This window comes from Lytechinus pictus, chromosome 7, assembly GCF_037042905.1.
Source record: "Lytechinus pictus isolate F3 Inbred chromosome 7, Lp3.0, whole genome shotgun sequence".
Lineage (NCBI taxonomy): Eukaryota > Metazoa > Echinodermata > Echinoidea > Temnopleuroida > Toxopneustidae > Lytechinus > Lytechinus pictus.
In genome coordinates, this window is record NC_087251.1 from 43,029,373 (window position 1) to 43,049,015 (window position 19,643).

At 36.4% G+C, this 19,643-nt stretch overlaps 2 protein-coding genes across 2 annotated transcripts in view; both read left to right on the forward strand.

Moving 5' to 3' along the window:
- LOC129264192 (mitochondrial amidoxime-reducing component 1-like) overlaps window positions 1-3,084 on the forward strand; it is a 22,276-nt gene extending 19,192 nt beyond the window's left edge. The window contains exon 8 of the mRNA XM_064102755.1: window positions 1-3,084. This exon is cut by the window's left edge and continues 446 nt beyond it. The gene's annotated coding sequence lies outside the window, so the exon portion shown is untranslated.
- Window positions 3,085-4,348: 1,264 nt separating this feature from the next.
- Window positions 4,349-19,332, forward strand: LOC129264379 (N-alpha-acetyltransferase 20-like). Its single transcript, XM_054902249.2, has 6 exons — window positions 4,349-4,510; window positions 10,928-10,952; window positions 12,132-12,222; window positions 13,213-13,348; window positions 16,345-16,481; window positions 18,552-19,332. The coding sequence occupies exons 1-6, from the start codon at window positions 4,458-4,460 to the stop codon at window positions 18,635-18,637; spliced, it is 528 nt and encodes a 175-aa protein (XP_054758224.1). The 5' UTR covers window positions 4,349-4,457; the 3' UTR covers window positions 18,638-19,332.
- The last annotated feature ends 311 nt before the right edge of the window (window positions 19,333-19,643 follow it).

The following is a 19,643-nucleotide window of genomic DNA, read 5'->3' on the forward strand; positions in this document are numbered from 1 at the left end:
TGGGCAATTGTGTTTGACAAATTCAAATCCAGTGCATTAACTTTGTAGTTGATTTAGCTAATTCAAGAGTGACATATTTTGCAAATTTGTCAAATTTAGTGCATAGAAAAATGCTTCTACTAGACAAACAAAAATCTTCATTTTACAAGCAGGCATCATAAAATATGGAAGTGAAATATTTGGACCGAGTCTATAGCATGTTGCCGTCATTCTGATATAGATATCTCACCCTTTGTGCTTGCTTTTTTGAAATATTTGCAAAATAAGACCACACTTTTTCAGTGCGTGTTTTCCACGATAACGAACACTCCTTGATCAACATAAAAATTTTGTCCATAAATTTCAATTCTACAATCTTTCCGTCAGTTTCGTATATGTTATTTGAATTTATTTTGTATGAAATGCGAATGTTTTGTGAATACGTTTTAACAAGATTAATATTTTTGAAATATGTGCCAAGTTTGGACACCTGATCATACGTACCTGTATGTTTTGTTCCAATGTACTAAATTTATGTATCATATATTCATGTCTATGTTTAAATATTCATCTTAAATCATGCAAGTATCCCATTTGGCTGTTCTTAATCAATAATTGAAAAAATAAATCATGCAACATATATAATTCCAGTACTTATAAGGTATTTATGTCTATGAATAATCATAGATTTTCTTTTGAAGCCCATTTTCTACGAAAAAAATTTAATTGGTAATTTTTTTTTTGGGGGGGGAGACATCTGCATTGGTTCGAAAAGTTGATAGATATTTGTTTTGAATACAAATATACCATCAAGCATGGTATTGATGACTTTGAGAGCCAATATATTCTAGACTAGTATCATGATGTGTAACTATTTTTAATGGTTTGCTTTAAATCGAGAGCTGAAAGAGTGATTTTGATTGCTTGACGAAGTTGCCGTTGAATGATGCATTGGTGTATGTCCATTTAAGATGTTCTTTTGTTGGCATTGATATAAATTGTGCAAAATAGTCCACAGTACTTGGTCATGACTGACATAAAGATTGTCTACACGCATACTTCAAGCTTTTCAATATTACTTATTTATCTCACTCATCCACTATACTCTGTAGTATTCATTGCCATTTGTTTGCATGAGTCAAAATTTCATAGATTTAAAGCTAAATTACAGTAGTTGCAGTAAAACACTGATTTCGTAAGAAAGTCTGTAAAACCAAGGTTAAGTATTACTATATCATCGTCGATCTAGATCTGGTACAGTTACATAAACTGAACTTTGTGAAATCATAAAATCTAAGCTGAAAAACAATCACACTGAAGATCGCCAACACAGATAGGCACACGTTGGACAGTGTATATTATATTGCTGGAATAAAGACCCGACGGAAGTGCCCGAATCCGCGCTTATTTTGCTTATTTCTCAGCAATTACACAATTTCTTCCAGAATCCTTCGGCACAAATTTTTTATTCATATCTACAGACACTTGGGTGGTCATTATATTGGATTCTATAAAAAGTCATTTTGAGATCGTGACCACAACTGGCATTTATCTTTAATATACACCAAAGCGAAAGGAATTTTACGTGCCAGGGGGATGTTTCATAAAGCTGTGCATAAACGACTTCATGCACAGTTGAAGACACTGTCTTGTGCTCAGGGGCGGATCCAGGAATTTCCGACTGGAGGGGGGGGGGGCAGCTTTTTTGTTCACAAACATTTTGACGAGCAAAAAAAATATATTCCTACACTCCTGAGTGATATGGTAAAAAAAATTAAGCAAAGCAAAAATGGTCTTCACTTGCATGTAAACAACATTTACAACTAACAACATTTTTATGGCTCTCAAAGCGGGGGGGGGGGGGGGGGGGGTGGCATAAGACGGGTGCGCTGGAACTGCCACTGCTTATGCTATAAATGAGATATCTCTATGTAGCTATGTCAGATTTCATAATCAAAATTTGTTTATTGCCGATTTGTAATTCAAACATAGTTCTTTGGTCCCACAATATTTGATCGAGGCAGATTCATCTAAAAAAAAAAAATCACTTTGATAATGTACTGGTATCTAAAAAAAAAAGTTTCTTTATGCAATCACATTATACGTTTAGAATGTAATTTCATGGACTATAAATGAGTGAATCATTGATTGTTCTTGTGACAAGAATGTGTAATATTTATCACTAAAAACTGCCAAGTGTTCCTATTAAGTAGGAAAATTATCCGTTTAATCAGTGGCTGCATGTTTCTATTTTCTGCCAAAAAATTAGTACTAGTACTGAATAGAAATTCATGGAATTTTTCTTAATTTTTCTTGCTTTCAGGGTTGGCAGGTATGATGTATGTTATGATTATTGGTTTTTCACCACCAATAGAATCATATTGAAACATGAATGTTGTAACTTAATGTTTGAATATATTCTGCAACACATGATTATATTTTTATATCATCTATATTTTTATATATGCTACAATAGATGTATGATTGATTTAATACGGTGCAATGAAATGAGTGACATTTAAAAAAATAAAATCCATTATTAAATTCAATATGAATTAGTGTTTGTGGTTATTGATAAACACATGTGTTTGGTTGATAATTTTTGCAAAAAGTTCAAGAGATTTTCAATATTTGTCCTATTCTAAACTTCCCTTAATATTTTGGAGAATAATTGGATGTTGGCAATATGTCTGTGATCAGCTGAATAAGTAGATTTGCCTTTTTATCTTAACAGACTATTTGACTATTTTGGCTTGTTTTAGAGTAGTACTGGTACAAAAAGGTCCCTCTATTCTATAAATGATGTTCCAATTATCAATCAACACATAACTTTCTTTACAACATGAAGAAGTTGGTTTTAATATTGTGGAATTCAAAGCTTTTATTAAAGGTATTAGGGATATTGTATATTTTTTGGCAAAGAAAAATTCTAAATTGCCTGTACATTAAAAAAATTGAGATTTTATATTTAATTTGTATTACGTAGTGTCTACAAACTTATGCCTACTTAAGTGCTGCTCTGTTTAATCATTTATATAGTTTGTTGATTCGTTTGATTTATATTGTAATCATTTATATTTTGATCAATAAAGAAAGATAAACAAACGTTTGGTTACGTATTGACACAATTTCACAAACAGCTAGACGCATCCTGGTGGGTATGCAAATGAGGGGACTGATGACGTCACTCACTATTTCTTTTGTATTTTATTATATGAAATATTCCTCTTTTCTCTTAATTACGATATGAAACAAAGTTTTATTCTTTCCTGAACATGCATTATTTAAACATTTTATTGTTCATTCAAGTTGGTCCTTATATTGTCAAATCTGTAAAATTTGAAATATATAATTTAAATTTAAAAAAAGAAATAGTGAGGGACATCATTGACTCTCATTTGCACATTACTGATTTGTACATATAGATCTGTTTTATGGAAAGTAAGTGAAACTTTGAAATGTCATAACTCTTATTTTACATACGATTTTAATGAATTTTTTAGCAATGTGCTTGTTTGATTTTTCTCTATTCATTCATATCAACATTTTTTTGGGGTGGTACTTGACATTAAAAAGTATACAAATACACTATCATCAAGGGCATTACTACAGATCAGATAAAGTTTTTAAACGTGCTCGCGTTCTGTTTATTTTTTTTTTCATTTTGCCATTGGTAGATCGCCGACACTGATATTGGCCGCGCCATATTTCAAAAGGGAGCTAGTGTTGCAATGAAGCTGTTTTCTACTTTTTCGACGATTCTCAGCAGGATCCATAAGTCTGGATGAATCAGGGACAACTTCGGACCGCGGGCCGAGTTGTCCCACCTGCTTTGTGATTTTTTTTCTCACAAATTGGAGTATATTTTTTCGTCATTTCGAAATTTCTTGTTACGATTTTCTAGGGATAGACTTGAAGGTAATTCTTTACTTTTCTAACTTTATGACTTTGTTTTCGCTGAAATATACTTTTATATATTTCAGTGAAAACAGAATATGAGAAAGTGAAGAATTAACATTACCATCAGACCATATCCCTAGAAAATCGTACAAGAAATTTAGAAAGGACATAAAAATTTGTGAAAAAAAATCACGATGTAGAGGAGGGGAGGGGAAGGGAGCTATGGAGCTGTTAGAGGAAAGAATAACATTATTTGGTCATTTATCGAGAGTTTAAAGACAGAAACAAGACAAGAAAAATGCCTCAGCCTTCATGAAAAATAAATGAATAGGAGAAGAATAAGTAAAAAGAGAAAGTAGTATTGAAACACCCCCCCCCCCCCCCAACAGTGCTGTGCAGTACCAGTGGGCCGGCCGGGTGGCCTGGGCCTATATCGACGTATGCGGTATACCGGGCCGGCCCGGCCGGCATTGCTAGGATTAGTAGGGCCTACAGCTAAGTTACGTACCGTACTGGGGCGGTAGTGCTGCTGCACAGTTCCACTTTTGTTTCTGTAGACGTGAACCGATCTATGCAAAATGACGACAATACGACCTTTCACGTGTGACGATTTATTCAAGTTCAATAACGTGTAAGTATTTTGTAAAATTTAAGTTTTGTTTTGGAATGGAAAATCTAAAACCAAACTTTTGTTGGGGCTTATTTTTTTGTTTAGTCCTACGTGTAGTAAATGTTGTTACCATTCCACTCGCACTGTCTCGTTTAACGTAATATCGACAGCCGGCAGCCGTCACTCTAGGCCTAGGCGACACCCCAATACTTACCCGTGCTAATAAACTGGGACTCCACTCACGCGCATTTGGGCCGCCCTAGCTTAGAACTAAGCTTTGTTTTACTAAAAAATAAATCTTGTAATGATTCAATAAATGTTACTTAATAAATTAGTACTGTTATGTTAAATCGGTACTCACCGGTTCTTTTCTTGAATTTTCTGGCAATTTCCCACGCTTCTGGCTTCAATTCTGCGGCTGTTCCTGTCGCGGTAGACAGCTACATATGCAACTTTATTTATAAATAGAGCGCCCCTTACGATAGTTGTTAAGAACGCGGCCAAATTGTTAGGTTTTTTGCACTGTGTCCAAGGCGTTTTTATTATGTTTGATTTTTTATTTTTAATAAATATTTTGTTAAATAGCGATTTTTACGTCAAATATTAAATTCATATCACAAAATATTTTTAATTGTAGAAATATATATAATATCATGCAATTATTCATTCTATATATATTTTATAATAAAATTTATAATTGTTGCGGTCTTTAAAAAAGGATAGTCGATTGATCAGGTGATGACCACACGTATCACGTGATCTGAAAATCAGCTTCATACCGCTTTGATCGCACTCGACGGTGACCGGACTGACTGCCAAAAAAAGATCGAAAAATGACTCAAATGTAAGTTTCCCTTTATTTTATTAAATTCAAATTAGGAATAGGAATATATTTAATGGGCAATCTTTTAATAAATGATAAACAAACGAGGACAAAACTCATATTTTGGGAGTAATATCATACTTGGGTGCAGGAAACAGTACGTTTAGAAGTTCTAACCTGTTTTTAACGCATTGTCGCCTATGAGGTCCATACATGTTAATGTTTGGACCTCATTGGTACTAGGAGTGGGCAGCCGTCTGTTTCGAGGAGTTTAATTATTACCGGATGTACTGGAAAAGTGCAGAAAGCTGCAGCCATGTTTCCAGGTCGAGCTTTCGTCCAAGCTTCTCGTACACAGATGGCTCGCGATTGTGCAGCCGCCATTATTACTAAATATTAGCATGATTAGGGCCTAGGCTTAGCCTTAGGGGGTTAACAATGCAAAATCCCCCAATGTAAATCATGGGATATAAGTTCATTTCCAACATTTCTACGCTATCGATTTCATTTTTAAACAAGTCAAGAATTCATCAAAAAAATGAGAAAAATATGAAAAGACGGGGGAGACTTGCCCGATGTTTACGTCGCCATCTTGTTTCTCATTGTTGATCGCTAACGTTACGGATGTGCGCTTGTTTAAAAATGAAATCGATAGCGTAGTATTTAATGTCGGAAATGAAGTTGTATCCCATTTACATGATTTAGGGCTAGATCTTTTTCGGCGCCGGTTTTAGAAGGAAAGTAGAAATCTCAGGGGCAAAAGTTTGAGGTTTTTTAGCGGTACATGCAGATGAATGCAATGGAATCTCTGGCTCCGTGGAGAGTAAGCATACCGTACGTTAGTAATGATTTTTGTCTTGCCTGCATAGCAGAGCCAGACTAGGCACCGCTTTTCAGATGGCGGCGGTGGCGTCGTCAACATGAAATCTTAACCAAGGTTAAGTTTTTGAAATGTCATATAAACTTAGAAAGTATATGGACCTAGTTCATGAAACTTGGACATAAGGGTGATAGCGTAACATTGAATATCTTGTGCTCGTTTCAGGTCTCATGACCAAAATCAAAGGTCATTTAGGGTCAATGAACTTTGGCCATGTTGGGGGTATTTGTTGAATTGGCATCATAACTTAGAAAGTTTATGGATCTATACATGTAGTTCATGAAACATAAGCTTAATCGAGTTGTTTTGCACATGTCTGAGGTCACATGATCATAGTCAAAGGTCATGTTGGGTAAATGGACATAGTATTTTATTATCATATGAGTGTTTTCTTTTATGAATAATTATTTAATAGCTGTTTTCAAAGTCAGCACTGCTCATATTGCGTAATGCAGGCAAGACTGCCAGAGGCGTTCCACTTACTCTCTAGTAGCCTCCTTGCTATGTCTACTTAGGCCTAGATCTAATTGGACTAAAAGTCTCAAAACAAAAATACAATCATATTGAATCAGATAAAAATCATGTTTATTTCCGTAGTACAAATGTTGAATTTTAATGTCATAAAAAAATAGAATTGAAAAATTACGGTAAACAGAAATTATTTATTTACTTACTACCACTGTACTTGCCCTGGGGACCTCAACACGTCTTCAGACAGTGTCGAGGTCCTGAATGCCACCACTCATTCCCACCAGAGTGCATCGATGCACTAGATTAATCTCGAAATTACAAAAACATGGATGATAAAAAGAAACCCAAAATACGACAGTTAGGATTGACCTTACCTAAACAAACTGTTACAGTTGAATGAATATGCATTACAAGAAGAGATAAGAAAACTTCAGGCGAATCACAAACTTGCTTTTCAGTTAAATCGCGATTTAGGTATTTCAATACTGGATCGATTTTGCTTGCATTTAACATAGATAAAAATACATTATTTAAAAAAAATTAATTTAATTAAAATTATATTTATCTCAATCTATATATGAACAAACATAACTATGCGTTTACAAAATACATTTTTAAAATGAGAGTTGTAGAATCTAGGTCAATATTATCAAGAGTCGAGAATCAAATGAAAATAACACAATATTTAACCACATTTGCTTGTATGGTAATACCTGAACTATATAGGTAGGCCTATACTTCCCATTGCATGTTAATTGGGCTCATGCATTTCTCATAATATTAATAGTAATTAATTCTCATTTTTCCTGCAAAAACAATTGCATTTATAGGCCCTAATTTGATCTAGACAAATAAAAAAAAAAGAGAAATCAATTCTGACTGAAAAAATCACATAGAGGGGATCTAGACCTACCTCGATCTTGATCATCACTGCCACTATCAGTGATTTTCTTGCCTTAGGCGAAACCTTGGACAAAGCTCTGACACCTTCCAAATATTCATATTCAATTAAATAGTCAATAGCTTTTTGAATAAGCAAGGGTAGTCTTTCCTGCCTGTCTCTTCTTTCTCTTACATCCTCTTCATCTCCACTTTCCACATCAGAATTAGCGCCTGGGGCTTGAACACCCTGGTTTTCATCTTCCTTATCAAATTGAACGTGTATCTGTTCGGGTGTGTCAAAGATGGCTCTCTTCTTTGGCATTGGTGTTGGAGAGCCGATAGGATTTTCCACATATTCAAGCCCATCATTTCCTCCCGGCGTTTTCCCAGCTATCGATGTCCGTGTCTTCCCTCTAGATCCTTTTCGAACAATAGTGTTCCTGACGAGGACACGCTCACACTTCCTACAAACACAATTGTCACGATGTACAGTTTTGGGACAAAGTCTAAAGGCTGTCCTTGGGGAGGTAAATGTAGCAAGATTTCTCCGAGCATATCCCTTTGGTCCTTTTAAAAATGGAGACAAGCACATCGCACATTTTGAAGAATTCATTTAACAGTTTAATGGCAAAAGCTTTAATGTCACTTGGTGATGAATGCCGGGTGATTTTTTTTCCAGCCGCTTCGACAAAGCTCCAATCAGCGTTTGTTTATTAACTTGCTGCAGCGCATACAGTGCACCAATATTTGTTTTTAAACCCGGTGGAATTGGGATCAAAGTCGATGGCTGCATGTTATGCTATAAACAACAGGTCTATTTATGTCAGTCCTGATTTTCCATGCTTGAAATTATAATTATTGCTATAAATAGATCCCATGTAGGAAGGTGTGGAAATGTTAATATATCCAGGCCGGGATGTACCCACACACAAATGAGTGAATAAAGGAAATTTCATTGAACAAAAACGATTGTTTAATCCTCATTTGCTTGTTGTCATATGATGACCTTATATTCATTTATCATTTTCTTTCTGAAGTTTCATTTCAGTACGTCTGACAGTCGACCCTCATTTTACTCAGTGATTCGTTTTCAAACTTGAACGACCGTAATCAAGTTTCGGATTTCAGGCTGCAATAATTATGCAACCCTGAGAAAGACGTTTTACAACCGTGAACGAAGCCAAAGGGTCAGTAATTCCATAAAATGACCAACCCTTTGTACGTGATCCGACCCCCATTTGTCTCAATTCTTAATTCTCTTCATATATGCCCCCGGACCACTCATTGTCATTTATTGGGAGTATACAGACTGTCAAAAGAAGAACAAGAGATCAGAGACAGAAAATCTCATTAATGAAGGTCCAACATACAGGAGGTCGGACGTAGGCCTACATAGGCCTATTTAATGGAATTTCCCCAAAGAGGATTTGTTTGTGTTCTCGCTCGCTTAGCTCAATCGCAAATTGATATAGATATAGGCCTAGTATAATTCTAGATCTCGATGTGTGCAGTGCCGGACCATTTTGGTATAGTGCACCGGATGAGAGAGAGGGCTTATGCAGATTAGCAGTACTGGAGAGGGTGGTCTTCAACAGCTGCCTTGAAGGTTGCAACTGTCTGTGGAGTTGCTATGGTGGCTGGAAGATGCTTCAAGTCCACCGTTGTTTGTACGAAAAATGAGTTCTTATATTGATCAGTATTGAAATTCTCCACTGCAAAACAGATATTATGGTTTTGGACTTGCCTTTCAACCTTTCAACTAGGTTTGTTGATGCAAACCCAGCAAATTTCTTTGCTTTTATTTGCCTCTTTTGTCTTGAAGGTTTTAAGAAATTATTCAAAGGGAGGACTGGTACCAACCCCCCCCCCCCCGACCAATTGGAAGTAGGTTGAGAGTCTTGCACATTTCCTCTTGATGCTAGTGTTGGCAGTTTGAGGTTTTTAAGCATCTGTGTCATACTACCAGGGTCTCCTGATCTGTAGTCTTTCGTGATAAAGCGGGCTCCTCTGCGATGGATCCTTTCGAGGGCATCAATGTTTTTCCTCAAGTAGGGATCCCATACAATGGCTCCGTATTCCATGAGAGATCTTACAAGGGCAATGTAGGCAGTTCTCTTGTAGTCTTCTGGGCAGAAGCTCGGGTTTCGCCTAAGGAGTGAGCACTAGTACTGCACCTGCTTTACGAGTTGTGATGACACTCAATGTGGTGCATTTACTTGTGTTAAACGTCATGCCCCATGTTTCAGACCACTCATCCAGTTTGTTGAGGTCATCCTGGAGTATCTGGTGATCTCGTTGTTGTCTAATCTGCCGGTATAGTAGGCAATCATCAGCAAAAAGGCGTACTTGAGACTAGACGCAGGGTGGAAGGTCATTAATATAGCAGAGGAAGAGCAAAGGCCTGAGGACGGTGCCCTGCGGCACGCCTGATGTGACCTATACCGCTGTAGATCGATGACCGTCCACTACAACCGACATTTCTCCAGTGGTGAGAAATGTTAGCAGCCATTGATGTAGCGGACCTCTGATCCCATAGCTGGTTAGCTTGTAGTAGGCCTGTATTACATGAAAACATTAAAAACTATCAAAATATCCATCAAAGTAAAATAAATGGTCATTCTTTAAATGTTCTTTAACTTGGATCTACTGTGTGTGCAGTTCAATAGCAGGTATGTTCATGTATCTTATGCATGCAAGTCCCCTGCCAGTGCGGGTCCCTTAAGTTATGGGGAGGGAGTTGAAGTCATTTTCGTCCAACATTTGGAACAGTCCGATGTTTGGGGACTTTACTCTATAAAAAGAACTGGACCAAATAAAGATTATTATTCCGTTTTGGCCTGAAATGCACCAAAACGGGAAAAAATAAACTTAAAAGGAAAAAACAGTGACTTTGGCTGTCGCGAAATTCCTACTTCCCTGGTTTATCCGAACTTAATACATAAACATATGGCCATTGAGTTCCTGTACAGATCGAGTTAGAAGAACTTTGATCTCTGTAATTGGTGAGCGAGTGGAGCCAACAGAGTACAGCGGAACAAACCAATAAAACAGAGACCAAAGCTTTTGGTCTATGTCTCGTTATGCTCGCCTCTAGATCTAGTCTAGAATCTATTTGTGTTACATACATGACATAATAGGGATCCAGGATTTAGCTCCTGTGCAATCCAAATGACTGTATCACTTAATCCAGAAATATGTGATATAAACTACAAATTTATGCATTGGCTGTAACTGTCTGAACAAAAAAAGAAACAAAGATCAGATTTATAAATTATGATTCACTGTCATGACAGCTGTTCATGTTGCATAAGCTTGCAAAGGTTAATTTAAGAAAAACATAAAAAATGATAATTATGTTTTGTTTGTTTGATTTTTTTCACAGGAATATGGATTATCTCACAGAAACCGTATCCTTATTGAATAAATTTGGATTATTGTAATGAATGTGTACCATATATATACAGAACAAATGTTTTTAATTCTTTGAATTATCAGAACTTACATGAAATCCTGTGGGGAGGGGTGGGGGAGGAGGAGGCCACTTATGATTGAGTGAACATAATTTGCACCTATTTAAAAAATATCATGAAGATGATTTTTGATCAAAAATTTCTCACAGTTCACACAAAATTAATTAAAATCATGAATACCAAATGGAATTCAAGATCCTGAACTTAAGTCAAATTTGCTTGATGGAATTATAAAGTAGGTCAAAGGTTTCGCTGGTATTTTTGCCCCAACACTAAGTGTTTAGAGTCCGATTTGAGCGAGGTGTGAAAGCTGGGACGGTACTAAGCCCAATGGAAGTAAAAGTAAAGCTGACGTCTGTGATCACGTCAAGCGTTGGGTTTCACATGCCAAGACTTGTTAAGGGGTGCATTTTCAGAATATGGAAAATACTTGTTAAGGGTGCTTTTTGAAACCCAATGGTTGTGCCTGGTATCCACTCGTAAATGGAAGTGCCCCCCCCCCCAGAGTGAAATACACATTTAAAAAAATATTAGGTGAATCCCTAATTCTCTGGTATATTCTTGCAGGTTTTATATATCTTGAATCAAAATAATATTGAAATCAATGATCAATAGTTGTATCTATTTGGACTCAGAAAATATATCTAATTATCTATTTTTTTATCATTCTAATAATGTGATAAACAAGTCATCCATGATACAATAAATTATTGTGAAACCTTTATTCCATGAATTCTCATCAAAGAGAACATCTGATCTTGTGATAGACTAGATAAAGAGAAAATCTAAGTAAATTGTTTAATGGGAAAGTTGGACATGTGTGACATCATAGATCTTGGTAGTGCTGGGAGGATTTAAATACCATTATTGATCTCATTATTCAATTGCTCGTAAGCTTTCATATTTTTTTTATTCAAACTTCCTCGTACATTCTTTGATTTGTTTCTTTGATTTTCCCTTTTTTATATGAAATCAACTAGTTTAAAGGGTTTTGAGAAATTCCTCAATGAACATCAGAGTTATGGATTTCTAAAGATTGATTTTTGTAATGTAATATCTGTTCCCTTCTATATCATACATGTTCTGCCTTTCCTTAACTGAATATGTGATGACCAGTATGGGATTCCATTCTATCTCCAATACTTGGCACATTGGCCGGAGTATATTCAAGTTTGTGAAGCGCCCGGAGGTCAGATCATGGGATACAGTGAGTAGTCAGGGTCATGTTTCGTAAAGAATCGTTATAATGACAAATGCACAATTTCTATAACAAGTGTACTATCAGCCAATCAGATTGAAGGATCTCAGTAGCTTTAAAGGTAAAAGACAGTAGTTGCAGCAAACAATTATTTCATGAGAAAGTCTTTTAAAATTAAATTAAGGTTAATAGTCAAAATATTATAATACATCTATATCCGGTACATTAATGTAAACTTATCTTTGTAAAATCATGAAATCTTAGCTAAAAATCGACAATTCTGATGATCACTAACACAGAAAAGCATATGGGGGATCGTGTATTAATATTGCTTTGAAAAATACCCGACATTTGATGGAATGGCGTGTTTATTTTGCTCATTTCTCAGCAATTACGCTTTCTCTTCCAGAGTCATTTGGCACATATTCATTGGATTCTGTTCGAATTCATATTGAGATCGTTACCACAACTAGTATTTAACTTTAAACTGTTATTGTAAATTTGTTATAACAAGTTTTATGAGATAGGCTTGAGAAGTTTAATTCCAAATTTTAGATAATGGATTGGATACATAGACATTTATGTTCAGTTTACATAATAAAATCCCCTCTCAGCCCCTAATAAAACAAACAAAAAGAAGGGTAGCGCTATCAAATTAGCTAATGTATTAAAGAGTTTTAAAATGTATAAGAATTACAACCTTAAAATTTACTGTTTGTAAAAGTGAATAATTTCAGTGTTAAATAAAAGGAGAGAAGTCACAAGTTAGTTACTGAAGGAAAGACAAAAAATCATTGTGCAGTTTTAATATGATACATGACTTGATGAATGAAAAAATTATTTAATTAAAGATTGAAATAGTATTGTGGATCATGAGTATATCATCTTTCAGCTACTAGTGTATTGAAATGATCAATCATCTTTTCCATATTTGTAAGAATACATGTACTCAGTGTTAAATTGGAATATCTTTTGTTTCATCTGTTCTTCATTAAATAGTCATGGGCAAAGCAGAAGGATCTGTTGCCCAAGAGACGTGGCATGGTCATGTGACTGCATTGTCCGTTGCCCCAGAGTATCGGAGACTGGGATTGGCTGCTATCATGATGAATATTCTGGAGGAGGTATCAGAGAGGTAGGATTCACTGGTGGGCGGGGGGGGGGGGGCTTGGGGTAATTCAACAGATACTCCCAACATGGCCAAAGTTCATTGACCTTTGACCTAGGTCATGTTCAGTGATACTTGATTACTCTTATGTCCAAGTTTCATGAATCAGATCCATAAATGTTAAAAGTTATGATGGTAATTTAACAAATACCCCCAACTTGGCCAAAGTTCGTTGACCTTAAATGAGCTTTGACCTTGATCATGTGACCTAAAACTCGCACAGAATGTTCAGTGATACTTGATTACTCTTATGTACAAGTTTCATGAATCAGATCCATAAACTTTCAAAGTTATGACATTTCAAAAACTTAACCTTAGGTTAAGATTTTGATGATGATTCCCCGAACATGGTCTAAGTTCCTTGACCCCGAATGACCTTTGACCTTCGTCATGTGACCTGAAACTCAGGTAGGATGTCCAGTAATACTTGATTAAGCTTATAGCCAAGTTTCATGAACTAGGTCCATATACTTTCCAAGTTATGCTGTCATTCCAAAAACTTAACCTTCGGTTAAGATTTGGTGTTGACGCCGCCACCGTTGGAAAAGCGGCGCCTATAGTGCTTCGCAGGTGAGACAAAAAAGAGAAAAGGAAATTAAAAAGTTGAATATGATATCGTTTACCAAGGCTCCACACTAACTTTCCTGGTGGCCTGATCAGTCCACAGAAATCATCAATTTCATATTTTTGATGGCCCGCAAAGCAAATTTGGTGGCCCTAAAACAATAAAAAACATTACAATTTATCAAAACTTTGGTAGCCAAACAAGGCCGCCAAGTGTGGGCTTTTACAGAAGTTTGGTGGCCCGACTCTCATTTCTGGTTGCCCCAGGCCACTGAAATATTATGTCCACAGTCTTACAAAATTTGTCTTTTTATCAATATAAGGTCCGATAACTATCTTGCTTGTTTGGGTTTTTGTCTCACCTGCAAAGCAGACTATAGGCGCCGCTTTTCCGACGGCAGCGGCGTCAACACCAAATCTTAACCGAAGGTTAAGTTTTTGAAATGACAGCATAACTTCGAATGTATATGGACCTAGTTCATGAAACCTGGCTATAAGATTAATCAAGTATTACTGAACATCCTGCCTGAGTTTTGAGTCACATGACCAAGGTCAAAGGTCATTTAGGGTCAATGAACTTTGGCCACATTGAGGGTATTTGTTGAATTACCGTCATAACTTTAAAAGTTTATGGATCTGATAAATGAAACTTGGACATAAGAGTAATCAAGTATCACTTAACACCTCGTGCAAGTTTCAGGTCACATGATCAAGGTCAAAGGTCAATGGACTTTGGCCATGTTGGGGGTATCTGTTGAATTACCATCATAACTTTGAAAGTTTATGGATCTGATTAATGAAACTTGGACATAAGAGTAATCAAGTATCACTGAACACCTCGTGCAAGTTTCAGGTCACATGACCATGGTCAAAGGTCATTTAAGGTCAATGAATTTTGGCCATGTTGGGGGTATTCGTTGAATTACTGTCATAACTCTGTAAGTGTATTGGTCTAGTTCATAAAACTTGGACACAAGAGTAATCAAGTATCACTGAACATCCTGTGAGAGTTTCAGGTCACATGATCAAGGTCAAAGGTCAATGGACTTTGGCCATGTTGGGGATATCTGTTGAATTACCATCATAACTTTGAAAGTTTATGGATCTGATTCATGAAACTTGGACATAAGAGTGATAAAGTATCACTGAACACCTCGTGCAAGTTTCAGGTCACATGACCAAGGTCGAAGGTCATTTAAGGTCAATGAACTTTGGCCATGTTGGGGGTATTTGTTGAATTACCATCATAACTCTGTAAGTGTATTGGTCTAGTTCATAAAACTTGGACATACATGTAAGAGTAATCAAGTATCATTGAACATCTCATGTGAGTTTCAGGTCACATGACCAAAGTCAAAGGTCATTGAACTTTGGCCATTTTGGAGGTAATTATTAGCTTGCTGTCATAACTTTCAAAGTTTTTATATTTAGTTTATAAAATGTGGATATAGGGGTAATCAAGTATCACTGGTGTTTTTTTGTGAATAATTATTTCATAGTAGTTTTCAAAGTCAGCACTGCTGCTATATTGAATCGCGTGATGCAGGTGAGACTGCCAGAGGCGCTCCACTTGTTTTGAAATTTTTGCCCCACATGCCATGTCTGGCCCCCTCAAAAATGCAATGGCAATAATATCCTTAATAGTAAAATAGATCCATTTATCAGAATCTAAATGTGGAAGCATGACAGATTCTCAAAATCCAAAATTGCCATCATGATTGCTGTTGATTTGCACTTCAATTCACTCATTATTGCAAATTAAGTTTCAATTCCATAATATTGGTGTGTATGTTTTCCAATAATCATATAACTTACATCTTTTTACCCAAATTTGCTTTTCTGGAAGAGAAATGCCAGTAGTTGTGCACAGTAAACACTGATTTCATGAGAAAGTCTGTAAAACCAGGCTTAATTGTCAGTATATCATCGAGGATCTAGATCTGGTACAGTTACATAAACTGAACTTTGTGAAATCTTGAAAGCTATGCTGAAAAATGTTCACACTGAAGATCACCAACACAGATAGGCACACGTGGGACAGTGTATTATTATTGCTGGAATGAAGACCTGACGGAAGTGACCAAATCCGCGCTTATTTTGCTTATTTCTCAGCAATTACACAATTTCTTCCAGAATCCTTTGGCACATATTTTTTATCCATACAGACACTTGGGTGGTCATTATATTAGATTCTGTAAAAAGTCATTTTGAGATCGTTACCAGAACTGGAATTTACCTTTAATATCAGAATGAAATAACACAATATAATCAGACAAGTTTGAAGCACCTTTATCTTAAGTATAATTATTACATGTATACTAATAAAGTGGTTACTTAATTGAAAAGAGGATTATTATAACGATTGATCATTGATGCCTATTCTATTGTTGTTTTGACAGGAAAGACTGCTTCTTCGTTGACTTGTTCGTTCGTGTATCAAATGAGATAGCAACCAACATGTACGCTCGGCTTGGGTACACTGTGTATAGGAAGGTCTTACAGTACTACTCGGGTGACCCTGATGAAGATGCGTATGGTAAGTTTGTGCAGCAGTCAATGATATCAGTTATTTGTGATTATCTACTAGGGGTGTCATGGTCTAGTGGTTACAACTCTCTCCTTTTAACTGAGGGTCATGGGTTTGAATCCAAGCCATTGCATTATTTCCTTCAGCAAGAAATGTATGTACATTTTGCTGCACTCAACCCATGTGTAGTAAATGGGTACCTGGCTAGAATGTTAATTCTTTTTAGCGTTTTTTGTGTCTGGAAGTTAGCCGGCTACCGTCAGGGTAATTAATTATACAATTTACAATAATTATACAATATTGACTGGCCTTGAGGGGGACATCAAATATGTCGCCCACAACAGAATCATTTTGGCCCGAGTCTTTCGAGCAACATATTTGATGTTTCCCGAAAGAAGAGCCAGTCAATATTATTATTATTACCTAATGCTGTACAATGTGTAATTTAAGCTATTATTTGGAACAATTTATATGCCTGTTTAATTATCACTACTTCTGATTTCAGGTTGTTCACGAACTTAGCGAAGTAACCCTTAATATTAAGCAATTGTGGCATAAATGGTTACCTTGCAATTGCGCATCATGCATGGCGCGCGCATACACTCAACGTGTAGAAATCTTGCGCTTGTGTATGCACATGTCACCGGAATTAGGGTGACATGGGTAAAATAAAGTCGCTGTCATTGTCGCTGTCATTGTCACTGGCCGCACCACACATTATCTACAATGGATTGGTTCATAAACTGGTTCTAGCCAGATTTCTCAAAAACTGAAATTTATTAGCAATCAAAATTGGCTCCTACTGCGCAAGCGCACTATAAACAGATATATGGCCAATATTGCCCTCTGTTTTGTGCAGGATTCCTGTGGGCAATGCCAGGGGAGGGCAACATGGCAAATGTTTACCTCATTGGTCTCGGATTGAAAGTAGCGAGCGAAATATGACTATTTATTTATCTGCTAAAATGCCTTTACCTTTACCTTTACCCGAGATTCTGGAAGAGTGCTGTGGATCCCAGCAGTCAGGCTTCCAGTTCTGTGCCATTTTCATCCGTCTCAATGATTGGTGTGGTGTCTGCTCAGTGTGGTTTTGGCTCAGATCTCTACCTTCTATAAGATGTTTGCTACTCATATGGTGAGCAGAACCGCTGGTCTGCCCACACTTTGTCCAGTCTGATCTTAAGCTATTCACAGTCTGAGCTGTAACTACTTCTTCAGGGAGTGAGTTCCAGTCATTTATAACCCGCTGGCTGAATGAATCTTGCCTCAGTTTGGTCAAGCATCTGGGTTTAGAAAGCTTCAGACTGTGACCTCTTGTATTGCCTGCTGAAAGTTCAAAGAAGGCATCACTTGGGATGCGTTCAAATCCATGAACAATTTTGTACACTTGGATCATGTCTCCACGACGTCTGCGGTACTGAAGGGATGGGAGGTTGAGTGCCTTCAGTCTCTCTGTGTATGAGTGATTCCTAATAGCATAGATCATTTTGGTTGCTCTCTTTTGAACTTTCTCTATGGCTTTGGCATCACCCTTGAATCTGGGGTACCATACAGAGTTGCCATAATCCAAGATCGGTCTGACAAGTCCTTTGTAGAGTCTTGGGATTGTAAATTTATCTCTGCATTCAAAACTACGTCGTATACATGAGAGTACGCCGTTGGCCTTTTTCACAGTACTTGCAACATGGTTATGAAATTTAAGTTCATCGTCAACCAGTATGCCAAGATCTCTTTCTTCTGAAGTGTGCTCAAGTAAATCGGATCCAAGAAAATATGTGTGCTTAGCATTTCCTGGGCCGATATGTATAGGTAATAATGATAATTAGTGCCTTGAGCGCTCTGCAGAGTGAATATAAAAGCTTAACAAGATGCACCATCGTCGTCATCATAATAATCAACATCATCATTATTTATTATCATTATTATAATTATAATTATTAATATTAGTATTATCATTATAATTATTATTGCTGTTGTTTTATTGTCATTATCATTATCATCATCACTACTACTACTTTTACGACTACCAACACTATGACTAAGTTAATTATCCTGTATGTTAATTTCTTTGTGTTCTAGACATGCGCAAGGCTCTGAGCCGAGACAAGGATAAGAAGTCTGTGATCCCCCTCAAGAATCCCGTCAGACCCGAAGATGTGGAATGACAATGAGCTGGTAAACTTGACTTGGAGCATTACAACTTAGGACCTACCACAACAAACTAATCCAAATCTTGATTGCTATATAAGCAAGTCATTATCTAATTAGGTACTCAAATCATTACAAAATGTCTGTATGTAATAAATACAATATTTCCTTCACCATTCAATTATGGGAAAGATCCAGGGATACTCGCAGGAAGGATACAATGCAATCAAATTCTTGACACTATTGGATTCGGATCATGGTTTGAGCTGATCCAGAGGTTAGAACATCGGCCCGTAAATTTATTCTTTTGAATATATACCTCAAGATAACTAAAGAAAAACCATTAGAATAAAAGTACTTCCTTTGATCCGTAATATGTTTATATAAACACCATAAAAAATTGATAGGTCTGATGATGTCAAATCAAGATTCAATCCTGCATTTTTAGAAGACATCCATTATGGTATTTGATTGCAACTGTTTCTCAATTAGATAATGTTGACTGATTATATGGATATGTTCTAATTGCAGGGTCTAAACTGATCCGTGGCCACTGAAGGCCATGTCATTTGAAGCTTTTAATTAATTTGCCTCAATGCCCCACACATTGGCCAGAGATTGGTTGTGTCCCTTTTTTTTAACCCTAACTCTCCCGGGGTATTTTGATTCTTGTCCTTCCCGGGGGGGGGGGGGGGGCCATTATGGCCCCCCCTTAAGATCTCGGCCGCCGATCGCGCGAGCGACGCAAAAATTTGCACGCTGGTAGTGTGCGATGTAATCTACAAGGCTGTATGGTAAAATTTTCCAAAATAATGAGATTTTATTTTATATGAATTAGTTATGCAAATTTATGCATAAATCATACTAAATAAAGCTTCTAGAATGCTAATTTTTGGTAAAAATATTCTTTGTAGCATTCTTAACAATCGCAATTAAAAAAAACTTCAGTTTGGAAATTAATTTCTTATGTATTTTATTGTTTTATGAATTTCTTATGTATTTCTTTGTTTTTTTACTTTTTGT